The following is a 17,583-nucleotide window of genomic DNA, read 5'->3' as shown; positions in this document are numbered from 1 at the left end:
CCATTCCTCTGGAATCGGCTTAAATTTTATATTTAGTCTATTAACTTGGTACTCTATAAAAAAGAAAGACAACAGTGCTTAGTGGAACCCCAGAAGGTCCTTCTGGACACCATATTCCTGTTTTCAGCTAATGGGCTGAGGGGAAGTTTTAAATATTGAGTCAACTTTTAAATAATTTGATTGAGTAACATAAACTGATTATGATGCATTTTTCTGCCAGGTTAAGTGCCTTGTACATTAGCGGAGTCTCATTATAGATCACAGATGCCGAGGCTGCTTTCCTCACAAAGAACTCACAAAGAAGTTAAAGACGACAAGATACAGCTTTATCAAAGTTATGACGATGACAATTTTCTTTTTTATGGCGCTGCTTTGTGTCATATTTCACTACATTTGATAATAACAGCAATTTATAGAACCAGAATACCATGAAATTGTCCTTACGCCGTTAAAGAAAAGTTGTAAAGAAATTCTTGTAGAAATGACTTCTCCCCTACCTTTACAATGCCATGTTCTCCTAAGGTTCCTTTATTCTTCCTTGTACATATATTTCTGCCTGTGTGTGCGCGCCAGAAAGAACGTGTCGCGGCAAACAATTTACCGGATTTAAAAACATGACAATGTTGTCATTTTTATTATCATTCCAGTTTTAAAAAGTGGTTTGGGAAAAATTCAATAATCACTTTTAAAATTTCTTATCTTCCCTTTTGTAACGATACTTGCAGTATATGATAGCAGACCTGAATAACGTTGAATTTCTTTATCAGCCCTTAAAATTAGGAGAGCATATGTAGTAATTCATCATTGCCTTGAATGTTTGAATATCGAGTATGCACAAATACCAGTTTTTCTTTTACAATTGAAAGATCCGCCCTTCCCTCATTTCATTCAGTGACGCAAAATTTTATCTTATATTGTATCGACATTTCAAACATCAAAAAGAAATAAATACCTGAAATATATTTTTGCGGCTCCTTCACTTCAATTCACGGATAGAACGGTCTTTAAACAGCAACCAATTCATATACAGAAAGTTCGCTTGCAAAAAGCTGTTTAAGATCATTACCTTAAAATGAACATTTTTATGAACAAGCTTTCCAGTCATTTCAAGTCACTATGGACGACATTCTCAAACATCTGTCCAATAACGTCAGCAATTTATGCATTCAACCAATTTTGCATTTTTATAAATATCATCAATGTGAGTCACCAGCACATAACCAGCTTTCAAGGAAACATTGTCAGTTTTCCAAAACAAAAAAACCAAAAACGTGTACTCTTACGTCTTCCAAAATGTAACACCCTTTAAGAGCTCAAATAATCTCTCTCCTTAAGGAGGGCGAGTTTCAGAGTTTCAGAAAGTGACACGACAGGAGATTACAGAATGTGCCCCAAAGCGACAATGGTGGTGAAAACAGACTTTCCCAACCCCCCTCCGCCCCTCCCCCTCCCGCTCCGATATGAATTATCGGAGGGAAGATATTGATTAAAAAGGGGAGAAATTATCATAACTCAACAAGAGTCAATATTCGGTTAACCATTCTTCAGGTGTCTCTCAGCTTTATTAAATACAGTTTACAATATAGATTTTTGTTATTGGATAAGTTTTTACTTTGTACTTTAGTTTCAAGAAAGGCTTACAGAAATTTAGAGGACAATCATAAATATATCTTATGAGACGTTTTGTTTTGAAGTACCACTGAGTATTTAGACAATTTGCGGCGTATTTTGGGAAGTTTAAATGCAAACAGAGCAAAATACTCAGCAATACTACAAATCAAAACGTCTAATTAGTTATTTATTATCGATGCTTCAAATTCTTTATCTCATGCGAATTTTCTATAAGGCGGGAAAAGCCAAGCAGATAGAGATATCTCAGTACGACATTGTTCATTAATCGTTCATATATTACATACTAAAAAAATACTTTTCCACACTACTGACTTAAAAATTAGTGTTCCCCTAGACGTCAATGAATTGGACTTGGGAAATAATTATCACTATCTTTAAACTTTTTCCCGGCAAAGAGAGTTCGTCCAGTTGATCTTGACATGCTTCGTGAGCCTCCGATGATGAACAGATTTTTCAAACAATTTTTCAAAGCCTGGCGATATTTTTTGATCCTCCAAGCGTACATAAATGGATCAATCGCGGAACTGAGAAACAAGAAACGAGAAGAGATGATGTCAATTTGATGGAATGCAATAGAATCTCGGCAGCTTTTGCAAAAATGCGATAAATGAAGAGTGATATACTGTGGAATGTATGTGATGAAGAACAAGGCAAGAATAGTCACGACAACGACAAGCATATTTCTTTCCCGAGCCGCAATCTGTCTCCTCCGTATCCCTGACGAGTCTTTGAGGCTACGGTAAACCTCTTGAGTTCGCCTGGAATGCGCCCGAAATACGTTGATGTACACAACCAGTAGCAATATGGCCGGTAGCGAAACATGTGTGTGGAGATAAACTAGCGAATACATCCTTTCGGGTAACTCTGTTGCAGGAAAAAGGGAAATTAGGAGAGCAGCAATCCATATAAAGCTAATTAGAATCTTCATTCTTTCTGCAGTGAGCCTGGTTTTGTACATCATCGGTTTGTTGACGGCAACATAGCAAGTAATTGACAAAGCAACGATGGTGGTACTGCCCACCAATAATGTTGCAGAAAGCACTATGTAGATGGCATTCCTGAAGACACCCACATACGGCACAGCTACCCTAAAATATCGGAACAAATCCCTCAAAGCCACTAAATATACAACAAAAATTCCAAGAAGAAATTCAGATGCACTCAAATTGGCGATGAGGAAATTTGGAGGCGAGCGAAACGATCTCTGAGGATTCTTGTAAATCACGAGGATCAAGATGCCATTTGAAATCACAGTAACTGCAGATAATGCGAAGCCAATAACAGCTAAAGTCAACCAGAATCCGGGAATACTAATGATCCGAAGGTAGATATCTTCGTCCACCAGTGTAAAGTTTGAAGTTGCAGTTTGTGCCGTATTGTCAGCCATTTTGCTCAGGTACAGTGATACACTTCTAATTCAGAACGATTTCTCATGTGAAGCAGCCAGCCAAGAGATTGAATTTTTTAACTGACAATATCCACTTGTTCACGTTGTAATTTACTGTTAAAAAATTCACCATTTCAAAATTTAGTAACAGCTGACACTAACTGTGAACAAACTGCACCTCTTGCGGTAGTCTATAATCATTCTCACTGGCTGAAGAGGTGTTTTGAATTTAAATATCCTTCGGCAGAAAAAACTAAACAATGAACCTGCTAGAAAAAGCTGAAGAGAAAGCGAGAGTGCACACATCTGGAGAACAATACCGATTCACACTACTAAATTAAGAACAATAATTTTTTAATGAACAATAGAAGAGCAAACAATTGTGACATCATATTTACATGAGAATGCAGCTCTAGATAAGACTTTTGCATCTTGTTTTTCAGGGCTTTAGACCGAAATCCAGAAACAAGTCTGCGAGGTTAGCAAAAACATTTATCAGAGAGCGCCTACAAGTGTGAATGTGAATGAATTTAGGCTTAATTACTTAACTTTAATGCAACCTAGTCAATAGGGATTTTAATGTTATTATCGCGGAGGTTATTTTCGTGACAAGCATCAAAATGTGAAATTGGATCAGAGATTTGGAGCTTATTTTCAACGCAATTATATAAAAATTGCTTTAAATGTGTATTATTCTCCCGAAATATAACATGTTTATTTATTTATTTATTTACAAGATTTGCCGACAGGCAGGGACACCGCAACAGCTTGCGCCAATCACTGCGGGCCCAGTAACCACCCATCCCACCCAGGGGAGGACATCTATCACACAGTAATCTCGTGCGTGTGAAATTAACGTCTCCTACCCCTAACCCTGTAGGAGACGGGACCTCCCGGGCGAAGATCATTAGGGAGAGTATCACTCATTGGCTGCCATGAATCTTAGACAATACTCATTAACAAGACCATAACTAGTTTGTATAGAAACTGCGTCGGCGGCTAGGGGAAACCACTTTTTTAAGGTTTTCAAAAAAGGATAGCGCAAAATGAATAAATTACTTTAGATTTTCATGCCTTGGGGACTACAATATGAAAGTAGAACTTTCAATTCAAATCTCAGCTCTGCGCAACTCGATCAAAGTGGATAATACAAACCGGTTAATTGCACTTTGGAGTTACAGCTCCCCTTTTCTGAACATCTGATATTATTGTAGTTAAAGTTGAGCTAATGATTGAGAAAGTAATTGAATTTCTTTGTTTCATTCGCGAAAATGCCTCTATTTTAAATTAATTTAGCCTCTTTGGCTGGTTTATTTACCTTTTCTCGGTTTTTCTGTGGCGCGAGGTTTGGAATAGAGGAAGGTACTATAAACAGAGAAAAACAAGATTGACGGCTTTATTTTTTCTTTGATATGAAATGTCTTTCAAAATTTCGTATAAGATCCCTAAAGATCGTGGGTTTGGCAAAACTGAGTTAGAAAAGGTCATCAAATGTTTGGCAAAATCATATCGCTAGACTGAGTTGACACTATGAATTAGTTGCAGCCTGCTCGTAAATGCGACTCAAATCGTCTTATCGAAGCATTAACCATATGAAATATGAAAAAAAACAAAACAAAACAGAAAGAAACTAGTGTGAGAAAAAATGTCAGTACGTATTGTCCAAGTAAATCATTTTTATAAAATATGGGCCCCTGAGGAGTCAACGCCAATGCATTCTAATTCACCTAAAATCGGTGAAATTCAGAGAAGGAGAAACGTTGTCTTGATATTCAGCCGCCTTGATTCTGGACTCAAAGGTCCTGGTTTGAGCGCTATTCGGGGAATTTAGGGCGAGTTCTTGCGCAAAGCACAGAAAGGTCCTCTCTACCAAAGTGAAAGACTATATAGCTTTCCATCCAAGGACAGTAGCAACGCTCTCGATCACTTTATGCAACAGAAGTCGCGGTAAGCTTCAATCTCAATTTTAGAAGAGAAAGATAAGTCAGCCACTGCCCTCACGGTATCTGCATTTTAGCGCTCTTTCTCGGTCAGGCACATAAGTGGTACCTGTTGTTTACGATTAAAAGGAAAAAACAGTTAGTTCTCTGCTGTAGAGCTGTTTATCAACATGTTTTCAGTGAAAATGTGTGTGTGTTTAGAATTGTCTACATCTACAAAACCTTTCTACTGCCATCTGCTGTACCTTAACTCAAAAATATGAAAAAGCGGTTTCCCACTTGCTCTCGGGCGTTAATGAGTTCGCCATATCAAATTCCGGCACCAGACAAACGTCGGCTTATATTTCGGAAGGAGGAAATCTTTTGTCGTGATTGCATATTCCATTGAACTATCTATTAGAACACTAGTTTTTTTTTGTTTTTTTTTTGTTTTTTTTTTCACTCCTCCGTAATTTAACCGAACTGGATCGAATGTGGAGCACGGAAAATTATGAAGAAACTTAAGACAGACTAAAATTAAAGGATTGGCAGTTGCATCGCTAGTTATTTATTTTTTTCTTTTTTAGATTTCTCAGGGCATTACTTACTTGGATCTACATTCATCAAAAGTTCTATTTCAAAAGGAAATTGAAGGCGAGTAAATTTCTGTCACTTCGGCTGTTTTGGGGGTAGGCATGACGCCCAGAATAAATCCAAAGAAATAGTAAGTTGAGGAGTCCTTCTTCCTCACTCCGTGTTCTAACAAAACAACTGGCTCAAACATAAGGAGATTTTTGTTCGCGCAAAGGCACGGTAACTTTTAACCATTCTTGAGCCTATGGCTCTATTTTAAGGTTTTTGTTTTTGTTTCTGTCTCACCAAGAGAAGACCCGAGAAGAAGGGGACTTCTTCCAAAAGCCGAGGTCCACAATTCAATGCCGTGATCATGTGCGGGTACTCATGCTTGAAGCGGAAGAATTTACACATCAACCCAGCCATGAAATCGAAAGCCACTTTTTCTGCATTTTCACTCGCTAGCGGCGATCAATCCGATACACTTGAGTGTGTTCGATTACATAAACATCGAAGAATCACCCCTGTAACTCTTATTACCTCATAATACCGGCATGAACAGGTGATATCCCCATATCTGACCAATAAGCGGCGTTATTCATCAAGCCGTAGCGGTTTGTTTTGGTTACCTCATCTCCCGGGAACTAAACCCACATTCTTTTCCGAGGTAGTAATCTAGATTTGGAGATACTACGGAAGGTTTATTAACTCAAACGCAGCTACAAATATTTACTCTACATTCTGAGTTCTGTGGACAGCTGATTGCAAGTGGAATGCACTAGGAGGCACTGCTAGAAGGCCAAAGGTAGAAGTATATTATCTCCAAAAGGAAACGTTCCTATTTACTCCGATGTATTCTATATTTGTGTGCACATCGCAACTTTCAATGGAAGCTTTCTCTCTTCGCGCAATGAATATATTACTAAGCGTTGATACAAAATTTTTATTTAAATACTGATTTCTTATGAGCTGAACGCCGACATGATGTTCTCTACTCGGGGTTTAACGTTAATTTTATTTCTCTTTACGTATCTGTCTGAGAACGTACTAATTTTGTAAGGAGAGATTATGCACTCATCAATCTCAGTAGTTAATTGCGTAGGTTTGAGTCGCGTAGGACCAAGCTTGCCGTTATCGATTCAAACTAACTCAAAATCTTAACACATCTAAAGAGATCCTAGTCAAAATATTTGAGAGCTGTTCAAGAAGAAGCAAAGTCAGAACTGAAAACTTTATCTTAAAACTAAGTTTGCTCGATTGATTCTTTTTCCCTCCTGAGTAACTGGTACCTGCTTTCCCTGGGAGAATTTATTTTTAGTTCAACGGCGTAATTAAATTTATTTCATTAAGCGGTATATTCGAGTTTTTTTTATTTGTCAAAGATATCTTTTAGTTGAGCCGCAAGGTCAATTTGGCGCTCTTGAGGCGAAAGACAAATCTCCTTTATTTAATTATATTAGGATATCAACGATTCGAGTTGTTTTTACGTTCAAATTTCACGCTATCAACCAGACACCTGTTGATGGGATGATAAACTTATCCCATCACCATGGAAGGACCAAGAAATAACAAGAGCTGATAATACGGAAATAGGGGTAGGAAGTTAAATTTACTTCTTCGTACACCAAGCTCTTTAGCTTGTAGCTTCTTTTGAAACAAGTAGTCCCTACCGTGGCGCCAACATACGCAGATATACAGTTCAGTTGGGTATCTGAGTTCATACTTTACCACGATATGTTTGGAGAGTTTCTGAAGGTACCTGTTATTTCCCGGGGATTTTCAAGTGTCGTGTTCATTTTTTAAATGGGGGGGAGGGGGTAAAAGGCCTTTTTCAATAAATTTTTATTCTTATCTTTTTTTTTTCCACGAGGCCCCTGGGAGTCTCGTCAAATCTTTCATTTGGGAGTCTTTCATTTCTTCATTTTGAAATGTATGTAAACTACTACAACCAAACAAGAAAAAGACCAACTATATCCTCGGAAAGGACATTTTATTAAAACCGAAAAAAATTAAGAAACCTCAAAGTAGAAAAGCGAACTAATTAAAAAAAATAAATTAGTAAACAAACATATTTAGTATTAAAACAAACTAGTGTGCAAAGCTTTTTTAAGAACATTGCTCATTTTAGGGGTTAAGATGTTTGATTTCAGCATGTCAATCCTTTTTATTCTTGATAAAAAGTAGGCGCTTCCCATCATAACAAACCTCTTTCATGATTTTTCGATGATTCTAATCCCAGTTGCAATCTTTGAATAGTTGACAAAAGGTTGAATTAACCAAGGTGTTTTCATACTTGCTTGCTATTTCTGTACTGACCCATGCGACCTGTAATATGCCGCTAATTTAGTTTATTAGCTTTGCCAAAAATACATAAATTACATCAACAATAACGGGCAGGCAATCACAACGGCGATAGCCGATTACTGCGGTCCGCTCTAAATGTATATCTTGTTGACAACAGGCCGTCTTCCGGTGGAGAAAAGGGCAAAGGTTCCCAGCACGTGTTTATCATTTGCTAGTTGCTTTTGTCCCGTTTCTAGGCTGGACATTTTAAAATGGCTAATTTGTAAACGTCTAAACAGTAATGTTTTAATTTTAATCAAAGATCAAAAAGCCCATTTTAGTCTAGCATCTTGCCAGTAATCTTTTTGTTTTTATTTTAGTTTTATTGTTTCACTATTTGAATATGGAACGTGTTCGACGTGCTTTTTCCACTTTTCCATTCATGACAGCCAGAAAAAGATGCCTAACAAGGCTCATAAGAGGCCAAAAAGAGGGTTTATCAAGTTTATTTTATCATGGTGTGTGCATCATGTTATAAAATCCTACAGATAGAAACACTTTAATAAACCCCAATTCCAAAAACGCAGCAAACAATTGAAATCTTAAATGTAAAGTCAATTTTATTATTTTTGCAAGATATCGCCATCATCAACATATTGATTTACTCATACCATTTCATTATTAACACATTTATCTTTGTCATAATTTTAGTATTTCCCTCAATATTTTTGCAGCACCTTTGTTAGAGTATCGCACGAGTGACATTTTGACTTAAAAACCGTCCTAAGCTTTCCATTGTATTCTCTCAACCAGTTTGCCTTGTGAACCCTTATAACCTTTGCAAGCCCTTCCTGTACAACACTTAATTTCTCTTCATGAAACAATATCTTTAACATTGTATTCAGAGACATAAATATTCAAGGTAACCGGAATTTAAGATTGTAAATATTACTGGTATTGTAACGAAAATGAATAAAAGTGCAATTAACGTGATGGTACGGCATTTTCTAAATCCTTCACGGCGCAAATAGGTGGAACTCTGTTTGCTTCAAAACTGCGACGACCCTCCCCCTCACGACTCTAAACTAACCATACTACCCTCCCCCTCACGACTCTAAACTAACCATACTACCCTCCCCCTCACGACTCTAAACTAACCATACTACCCTCCCCCTCACGACTCTAAACTAACCATACTACCCTCCCCCTCACGACTCTAAACTAACCATACTACCCTCCCCCTCGCGACTCTAAACTAACCATACTACCCTCCCCCTCACGACTCTAAACTAACCATACTACCCTCCCCCTCACGACTCTAAACTAACCATCCTACCCAGGAGAGCCTGGATATATATAATATGATACAACCCCATATTCTCTTTATAAGTTTACGAGTAAATGTACAAATTCTACGAGGGAGAATTGTTGATCAGATCTCGTTATTTTAAGGATTTAGAACATTATTTGCTTCTTTGTATTTGGTGCCGTTATAGGATTTGACTGGAATATCAGTTCTAAACGACCTGACACCTACTCTTCAGTCTACGGTGTTAAGACAGATTCCTGACGGAAAAAAACTTTTTTACAACACTTTTATCGTCCTTTTCACTCCTGTTGTATCCTCATCGGGAGCCACTATGAAAAAAATAATTACAATAATTTTGAGTTCAAGATTAAAAAAAAGAAAATATAAAGTATCCAACTTGCCTGTCTTTTCAAGCAGGACGTTCAATTTACTCCTTACAGCGTCTCCTCTTTGAACAGAAAAGCTGAGTACACCAACGATTAAGACGTTCCAAAGAAAAGATTTCAACTCCTTTATTGTTATCTTTTGAAACCCTAAATACCTGTAAAACTTTGCCAAGGAATGTTACACAGCGAATTTTGAATTTCATTTCCATTGCCTTTATTTATTATCACTACAAATGAATCAACTATTTTGTCCAAAATGTGGGGAAAAAATTCGGATTTCGGATTCATGTCAGTATCTGAGAAACTACGCAGCTATTCCTTTCTTAACACTATCTTATTTTCTTTGAAAATGTGCGTGTAGACAACATCACACTTTCTCGATCCTCCTTATATAGACAAATTTAGATATGCTAAACACGATAAATTGTGCTCATCACAAAATTGCGTTTATCAAAATCAATTACAATTGGAACTGAATAACTAATTATTTTCCTTACCTCTGGATATTTCGTTTCTGAATACTATGCCCGCATGGGCTCCATTTCTGCTGAGGTACACCTGAGCCCTCGTTCCGTCATTAGCTGTCAGTGTGTGCACAAAGCCACCCTTGCGATGCTGCTCTTTGTTCATCGGTTGAACAGGCGTCGGTTCATTTCCAAGTTTGGCGCCCTTGGACAAAACTGCAGCCCCGCTCGTTACAGTTGGCGTGTTACTCTGATTTTTGTCGGCTGTAGATGAATGTCTGTTTGCTGATTGTGGAGCAACCGAATTTGTTGTTGTTTCAGAGGAAACTGCAGATTTCTCCGAGGAAGAGGACATTTTTACGTCTCCCTCACGTTTTGAATTATCTTGAAGTGGTGATGACAATGTTGGTAGAGGTCCTGAGGTTTTTAACATGGTATATTTAACAATTAGTCCACGAGCGCGTGTTGGATATGAGATGGTAGATAGCCAACGAGGCTCTAATCATCTCATATCCAACAAGCGCGAGTGGAATAATTGTTTTATTAAAAACGGTAAATTAAATCATTCAATTTATTAAATTTTTTAGCTCCCTTTTAATTTTAAGCCGACGCGTTCGCTTACCATATTTGTAGATTATGGTATATTTAACAACTATTCACCAAAGTGGAGGAGGTTAGTGGTGGATATTTACCGAGCCGCGAAGCGGCGAGGTAAATATCCACCGCTAACCACCGACATTGAGGTGAATAGTTGTTTTAGTATATACTAAAACAGTGAGATAATATACACCACCGTCGTTAATTTGAGTGAATTCTTCCCTTGTCACGCATGTAAACCGGGACGCCATTTTTTCCCGAGTTGCTCGGAGGTAAATAGCAAAGGATATTCGGAGTTTGACTAGCCAATCAGAGCGCACCTTCAACGCTATCCACTGTTTTAGTATATACTAATAGCTCATATACCATAATGGCTAAGCCAATAAAAAGTCTTGAATTGCATTATCCAATGATCCAGTTTTTAATAAATTGAGTTATCACACAGAAAACCAGTAGGAAAGATAAATAAGATTTAGAGCGCCTTTTTCTAAGTGTTGTAAAACAAAAGACCAAGCGTCCTTAACAGAAATACACACGCCCACGTATTAATATCAAATATGCATCCTCAATTCTGTGTCAAAATAAAAAACGGGACTTGAACAGTCTGGGTAATAAAACATTGTGAGGCTGTGCTTTTCCATGACACATTATAAGAATTATGAAGTACCTCCCTAATCTCTGAATCATATTTTCCAAAGTGCCTCTTTGCTGAATTTTTGCATTTCTTGTGATAGCTCACCAAAGGGATCCCTTTATAAAACATGAAATAGATTGTCATATGTATCCACCTTTTTGCCTTGTGATCAGAGAATTATAGATTTTAAAGTATCATACCTCCTTCTGGGGGAACATTCCTTATAAACTCCTCAAATCCGCCATCATTCCCCGTCGGCCTGTATCGTGCCACTGTTATAAAGCCATACCGCTTACTGACCGCGGTCCCAACCCCCAGTTCAGCAGTGTTAGCCCAGATCAACTGACTAAAGTGTTTGTAAGCACCCCTGGCTGCCTTTGGGCCTCCTTTATCAAAATCATAGTTCTTAATTTCATCGTACCACCGTTGGACCATCTCTCGACAGTTGACGCAATTGTCAACCATGGCACCTTCGCATTTCGGAACGGCTGGTTGAAAATAGGCCAGGTTTTCTCCTACAAAAAAAGTTTCACTTAGTCGGTTTCTCGGGAGCTCATTTTTCCCCCCAGGGTGTCCCATCTAGGAGGAGCACATGTAGCAAGACTCTGCTAAGGATCCGTGGGTCCGAACGCACCCCCTCCCCTTCCTCTTCTCCACTCCTTCACCAGACCTAGTCCTTATCTCACATCATTCTTACAAAATACTACTCAACTGGGTGATCTTTTTTTGCAATCGCAAATGAAAAGGGGGGAAGGAAGCGCGGGTGTGGATTGGTCGAGAGGTGATCTTGAACCAAACTCCATTGCGAAAAATTCCCCGCTCCATAGACATCGGGTAGAGCCTCGGCGTAATCAGTCCATCAAGTATGTAAACTTAATCATGACATAGACATACCCATCTTCCGGTTCTGTATGGCGACTTCATCGTGTTGTAAGGAGTCAGTGGACGCCAGTTGATCCGCCCAGTTTTGCGCCCCTTCTGCCAAATCACGTGACCACATCAGAGGTGGGACACCATGTTTAGCTCGATAGTTATTATGTGCATCGAGACAATCTTGAGAGAATGGGTCAAGTTTACCACCTTTTGTCAAATGAGAGAAAATATGTTAACTTCCTAAATCATCCAACAAGTCGAAATCTACTGTTTTAAATTGTTAGCCAGGTTGTGACTGAAAACTTTGAAACTACCGTGCTACGGAGTCGATGATATTTATAACAGAGCCAGGGTAAGCTATTGACAAATTCGTTATTACCAAAACACGACATCCACGAAACATTTTCATGGGTGCTATACGAGTATTAGATAGACGATGGCGGTGGGCTGATAGTTTTTGGGCTGGACAACGGATCAAGAGCTACCATTTCGTGCCTTGGGTGCATGGTCATAATCATCACATTCTACTCTCACAGTGCCTTCGATACAGGAGTAGAACATACAACCAGTATGGGGAGCAGGGATGGCGCAGTGGTGAGAGCAGTCACCTCCCACCACTGTGGCCCGGGTTTGATTCCCAGACCTGGCGTCACATGTGGGTTGAGTTTGTTGTTGGTTCTCGTCCTTGCTCCCAGGGTTTTTCTCCGGGTCCTCCGGTTTTCCTCCCTCCGCAAAAACTAGCATTCCAAATTCCGATTCGATCTGGAAACAGTGGACAAGGAAGAGCCACCCAGTGGAATGTCCATTGATAAATTATTATTATTATTATTATTATTATTATTATTTTCAGGAAAATCTGAAATAGCTCTGTTGAATAACATTCCATCCCGGCACGGGAAGTACTAATTCTTACAAATCGCTTCGTGGAAAAGAAACTCTGGTGACCTCCAGATGCTGTTGGAGTCAGTCGCGATCGAAGGGTTAATATCACACGCGTGTTTCATTTTTTCCTCACGTTACCCTGAGAGAAGTATCGATGCTTTACATATGAAAACATAACACAGCTACTTACTTTTGCTACGTGAAATTGGAAATAATTTAACGTTTATGGTTTAGCCTGAAATCTGATAATAACGCAAAGTGTATAGTTGTATAGCGTGCGTACAGCATAAGTTGCTACTATCATACCATTGTCAGCCGCAGCCTCTGAGTTGATAACAATCACAGGAGATTTTCCACTGGGTGAATCTGTTAAACAATATTTGGGCAACATTTGGCTGTGATTTAAATTGTATTAACCCAAAGCCTTTACTGTCAGTAGAATTTAAACGTCTTGAATGATGAATCTACCATCCTTTAACTGTGCATTGTAAAATGGGGGCAATGTTACCCCTGGGGTGATTCGACTAAGGGGTTTTAGTGGATAAGGGATAAGGAGGGGGTTGGATCTGTGTAGGTGTCCATTTGACATAGTCACATTTATAACAAGTCTGTGTACCCCTTAAATCGTAGGCCTGATTATTTACTTTAGGTACGCAATCAGTGGACCTCAGGCTTTATTTATAAGGGGTTGTTTAGAACGCAGTTTCGTTAAACAGCAGCTAAACTATGTTTAAATAGCCGCCCCATACCGTTTTCATAACGTTGAAAAGGAAGCTGAAAACGTCACAGTCGTGTAAATATCTGTGGAAAAAAGTTGGCAGAGCCCGAGGGGAAGGTAAAGTGTAATGCCGTCAAATATACGATAGCGTTTTGTATTCTGATTGGCTTTATTTTTTATTGTATAGTATTAATTCTATAGCAAAGCCCTCCAGGCACAGTTTTACCTTGAACGACATGTCCCACTCCATTAGCACTGTGTAACAAAATTGCCCTCCCAGTTGCTTGTCCGGTCCCCTCCGCTGTTTTGGAATCTGCTGTCTTAACCTCATTCTGCGCAGCTGATTTATTTACAGAAGTCAGCGGCACAGATTGCTTCACTTGAGGTTTCTGTGACGTGGTTTTCTGTGGGTTTTTGTGCACAATTATATTTTTCTGAGCACTTGGCTCGACAAGGGGTGTTTTTGGGACAGAATGGTGAGTTTTGTGAGGTGAAGGATGGTGTTTTGCTAATCTTTTTTGATGACCTGCGAACGTTTAAAAAAAAATAAAGAAATGAGCATTCTTTTAGTGTGAGGGTATGCTTGGGAATCGTCTCGTTGAGTCAAACTGCCAATGTAATTTTTTAACTTCATTGGTTATAGGGGTTAACGCGCGTACTCTAAGTCAATCAGAGAGTAAAGTGAAGCAATGCAGAATTACTTTCGACCCATAAGAGACAATTCCTGTCAAATAATCTCTTAATCACTTCAAGTTGCTCTCTAATCCAGTTGCTAAACACGTAACCTTTTATCCTCGGACTTAAAATGTTAGAACTACTTCATAGAGCAAAATAAACCGTAATAACACAGCTTGCGGTAAAGAATATTTCTCTCTACGTTTATCCCGAACAGACGGCTCAATTACTTAGATGCTGCGTGCAGAAAAAAATTATAGAAAAAACATGATGACGAGTATTCGGCTACAAAACAATAATTACGAAAGTCTTCAAAACCTTACCAAAACATTGAATGACTGATGACTTGACTCAGTGAATGGAATTTAAAATCCTGAGGCAAAAAGGTCCACTGAAGTAATGGTGCTAATAATCTTTTTCAATATATGGAATTGTTTTGACCCTTTTGGGGGGTACTCTTGAATATGAAACTCTTATTTCGCAAACTGCTGAAATAGGTTATTATGATAAAGACAAGTCTAATCGTCTGAGATTGTACAATGTCTGTTACAAAAACATTACCGCGAGTGAAAAACCTTCAACCTCTCTTTGGTCATTTTGAAACTTCTAAAATAAAGATGGAAATATCCGTTATCCTTTGTAACTGTAGTTTTACGTTGGGTGTCTTCTTTGTTAAAGCAAAATAAAAGAACTGGGAAAAAAAACAGGCCTTATTTACTGTTAGTAAAATGCTCTAACGAATACGTAATTGATGTTTCTAAAGAAACTGTCTTAATATAGGGTCAATTGTAAACAACCTACCTTCTAGATTGGCTGAAGCGAACCCTACTAGCAACAAACCCATTAAACATAGCAAAGACGCCATTGCTTTAACAAGATTTTGTAGCGTCAAATATTTGCAAGCGAGTCATAAGCCCCTCATACAAATCAAACTTTGTCTGACACAAAGACTCATAATTTATGACCTGGATCAATTACCGCCACTTATCATTCCCTTAAAGGGCATGGACAATAAATTGCTTGCACTGGTGCCAAATTCATGTTACAAAGTTTCCTTTTAATAAAATGGCAGATGAATAGCAAAGGAATAGAAAAGAATCGTAAATACAAGTTGAGAAGTAATTTCACTGAAATTTTGTGTAGAAATTGGACGACTCAAAATCGTGTTGATAAGCGAGCTGGTACCACTCGTAGCAGGTACCTGAGCTTGTGGCCATGGATCATTGGACCTGCAGGAGCAGATCCATAGCGATGGGCTCCCGCCTGCATATACAGTAAATATGATTTGGCTGATGACTATAAAATCCATGGCTTAGGAAAACCAATTCATATTTTCACAGATGAAAAAAAAAGCTTTTATAATATTCCCAGTGAGTAACAGTGACATAAAAACTTTTAACGGAAACATTGGTTGTAAATACGCCTGAGGTCAAATACGGGTTGAGTCCGAAGTCTGTGGCTGTTAAAAAACTAGTAGCCGGAGAAATGCACGTGAAATATTGGCTTGAGGTGCTTCTGTATGTAGACAAATCAAGACACTTGTACAGATCAATTTTCTCGATTCCAATTAATTCTGAGCTGACAAAACGCAAAGTATACGTTGCTATGGCAGCTAAACTCAAGGCAAAACTAAACAGCAATAGTATAGGCAATCCTGAAAGATTTAAACATCCGGGCGATAACTCTTCCCAAGTTAATTCAAGTTCTCTATCAGCATCACTTTGGTTTGGACATGATTTTGAGTTTTACTTGAAGTGCTACGAGTTTGTGTACCGTTTATACAGCTTTTGGGAACGGGACAGCATTGCGGCGAGGCGTTGTTGTTCCCAGGCTTCCTTGCTTTCTTAGAGTGCAGCCCGCGCGGTTTTGTGGGGCTGTTGCATTTGAACATTCCAATGACCCGTTTTAGCGCCTAATAATCAATTACCACGCTCCATGTTTGCAAAGAAAAGCAGTGCCGTGTGGAGAAGAGGCAAAAATGATGGGAGAAGATTCAAATTGATCAGTGGGTAAAGAGCTAAAACCAAAAACCGAATGAGAAACCCGACTGCGCGGTGAAACTCTTAAAACTGGCTATATTTGTGGGATTTTTTTTTTTAGTTCGAAGCTCTTATGCACGGCTGCAAAATTTTACTTTGGCAATATATTCCGAGTATTTATGCCGACTGCACTGACAGGCGGGGACGAAATCACAGTTTTGCCATCTCAAAATGTTCTATTTGACTTACCGAGGAACAGGATCAAGGCAACGATACGGGAAACGAGACTGGCATGTAATAAGGCCAACAGAAAACGAAATAAGAAAACTCGACGTTAAAGAACTCTGACGAAGAGCTAACACTCGAAACGTCAGCTTTGAAACTCTTTATGGTGGCCAGTCTACATTATCAACTCGGTCGATAAAACCAAATAATTTTGTCACACTCCCCCACTGACACAGTATCACAGTTTCTTTAGAAACTTACCCACTTAGAACTTTCAGGAGCTGAGTTTACATGTGATGCTAAATGAAAGGGTGCAATATGGGAATAACAGAAGAAGGGGAGTTACCTAACAGGATAAATAACGATAAAAAACACCATCACAGTTTGATAAATGTAAGAAGGAATCGAACTAAGGGTACTACATTACTCAGTTTATTGGCATCATAAACGTAATTCATCATCTGATATCCTATCATAGGTATTACCGAGCCGTTGAGATTGTGTTGAACAAAAAACTTTTTTACGCCGTGTATGTGTACTCTTGAATATGGCATGCTCATTTTTTAACATTTCAAAGACTTGAGCATGCAAATGTCTTGAACTGCAGATCGCCCCACCCAAACATACATGGGGTAGGCAGAAAGTCACCCGTTGGAAACGTTGCCATAGAACTCTTCCCCAGTCCCTGCGCTATATCATATACTAAGAAAATCAAATTGCTTCCAAAATTGCATCTCTACAAAGATACATTCAACCGTTGTACCAATCAAGGCAACTTGATTTCTTTGCCTATGGCAATGACCGCATGTACAAGAGAACTCTCTTCAACAATGCGAACCTATGACAAGAGAGATACCAAGACCTGTTCATTTGAATCGTCTAATTTGATAAACTTGGCTACACTAACCATCGAAAGCTCTCCTTGAAGGGTATCCCAGAGTATTTAAAAAGTTTTCCCTCCAAGTTAGCGAACCACAAAGCTGGGCATAACCCATCTCTCGTAGGATTGGGGTGCTCGCTAGCCGAGCAGAAGGAAGACCTGACACC

The 17,583-nt window shown here is 38.8% G+C and overlaps 2 protein-coding genes across 2 annotated transcripts; both read right to left on the bottom strand.

Annotated features, from left to right (window-relative positions):
* Positions 1-1,557: 1,557 nt before the first annotated feature.
* LOC111337950 (adenosine receptor A2a-like) lies at positions 1,558-3,028 on the bottom strand. The gene has a single exon (XM_022944344.2). The coding sequence runs from the start codon at positions 3,017-3,019 to the stop codon at positions 1,970-1,972; it is 1,050 nt and encodes a 349-aa protein (XP_022800079.2). The 5' UTR covers positions 3,020-3,028; the 3' UTR covers positions 1,558-1,969.
* A 5,368-nt stretch (positions 3,029-8,396) lies between these two features.
* LOC111337952 (uncharacterized) lies at positions 8,397-15,290 on the bottom strand. Its single transcript, XM_088728143.1, has 7 exons — positions 15,134-15,290; positions 13,884-14,183; positions 13,246-13,305; positions 12,079-12,264; positions 11,385-11,699; positions 9,987-10,370; positions 8,397-9,432 (listed from the first exon to the last, which is right to left on the bottom strand). The coding sequence occupies exons 1-7, from the start codon at positions 15,195-15,197 to the stop codon at positions 9,380-9,382; spliced, it is 1,362 nt and encodes a 453-aa protein (XP_088584269.1). The 5' UTR covers positions 15,198-15,290; the 3' UTR covers positions 8,397-9,379.
* Between the last annotated feature and the right edge of the window lie 2,293 nt (positions 15,291-17,583).

This window comes from Stylophora pistillata, chromosome 1 (genome assembly GCF_964205215.1).
Source record: "Stylophora pistillata chromosome 1, jaStyPist1.2, whole genome shotgun sequence".
NCBI lineage: Eukaryota > Metazoa > Cnidaria > Anthozoa > Scleractinia > Pocilloporidae > Stylophora > Stylophora pistillata.
The sequence above is the reverse complement of the archived record's forward strand: the minus strand, read 5'-3'. Positions and strand labels throughout refer to the sequence as shown.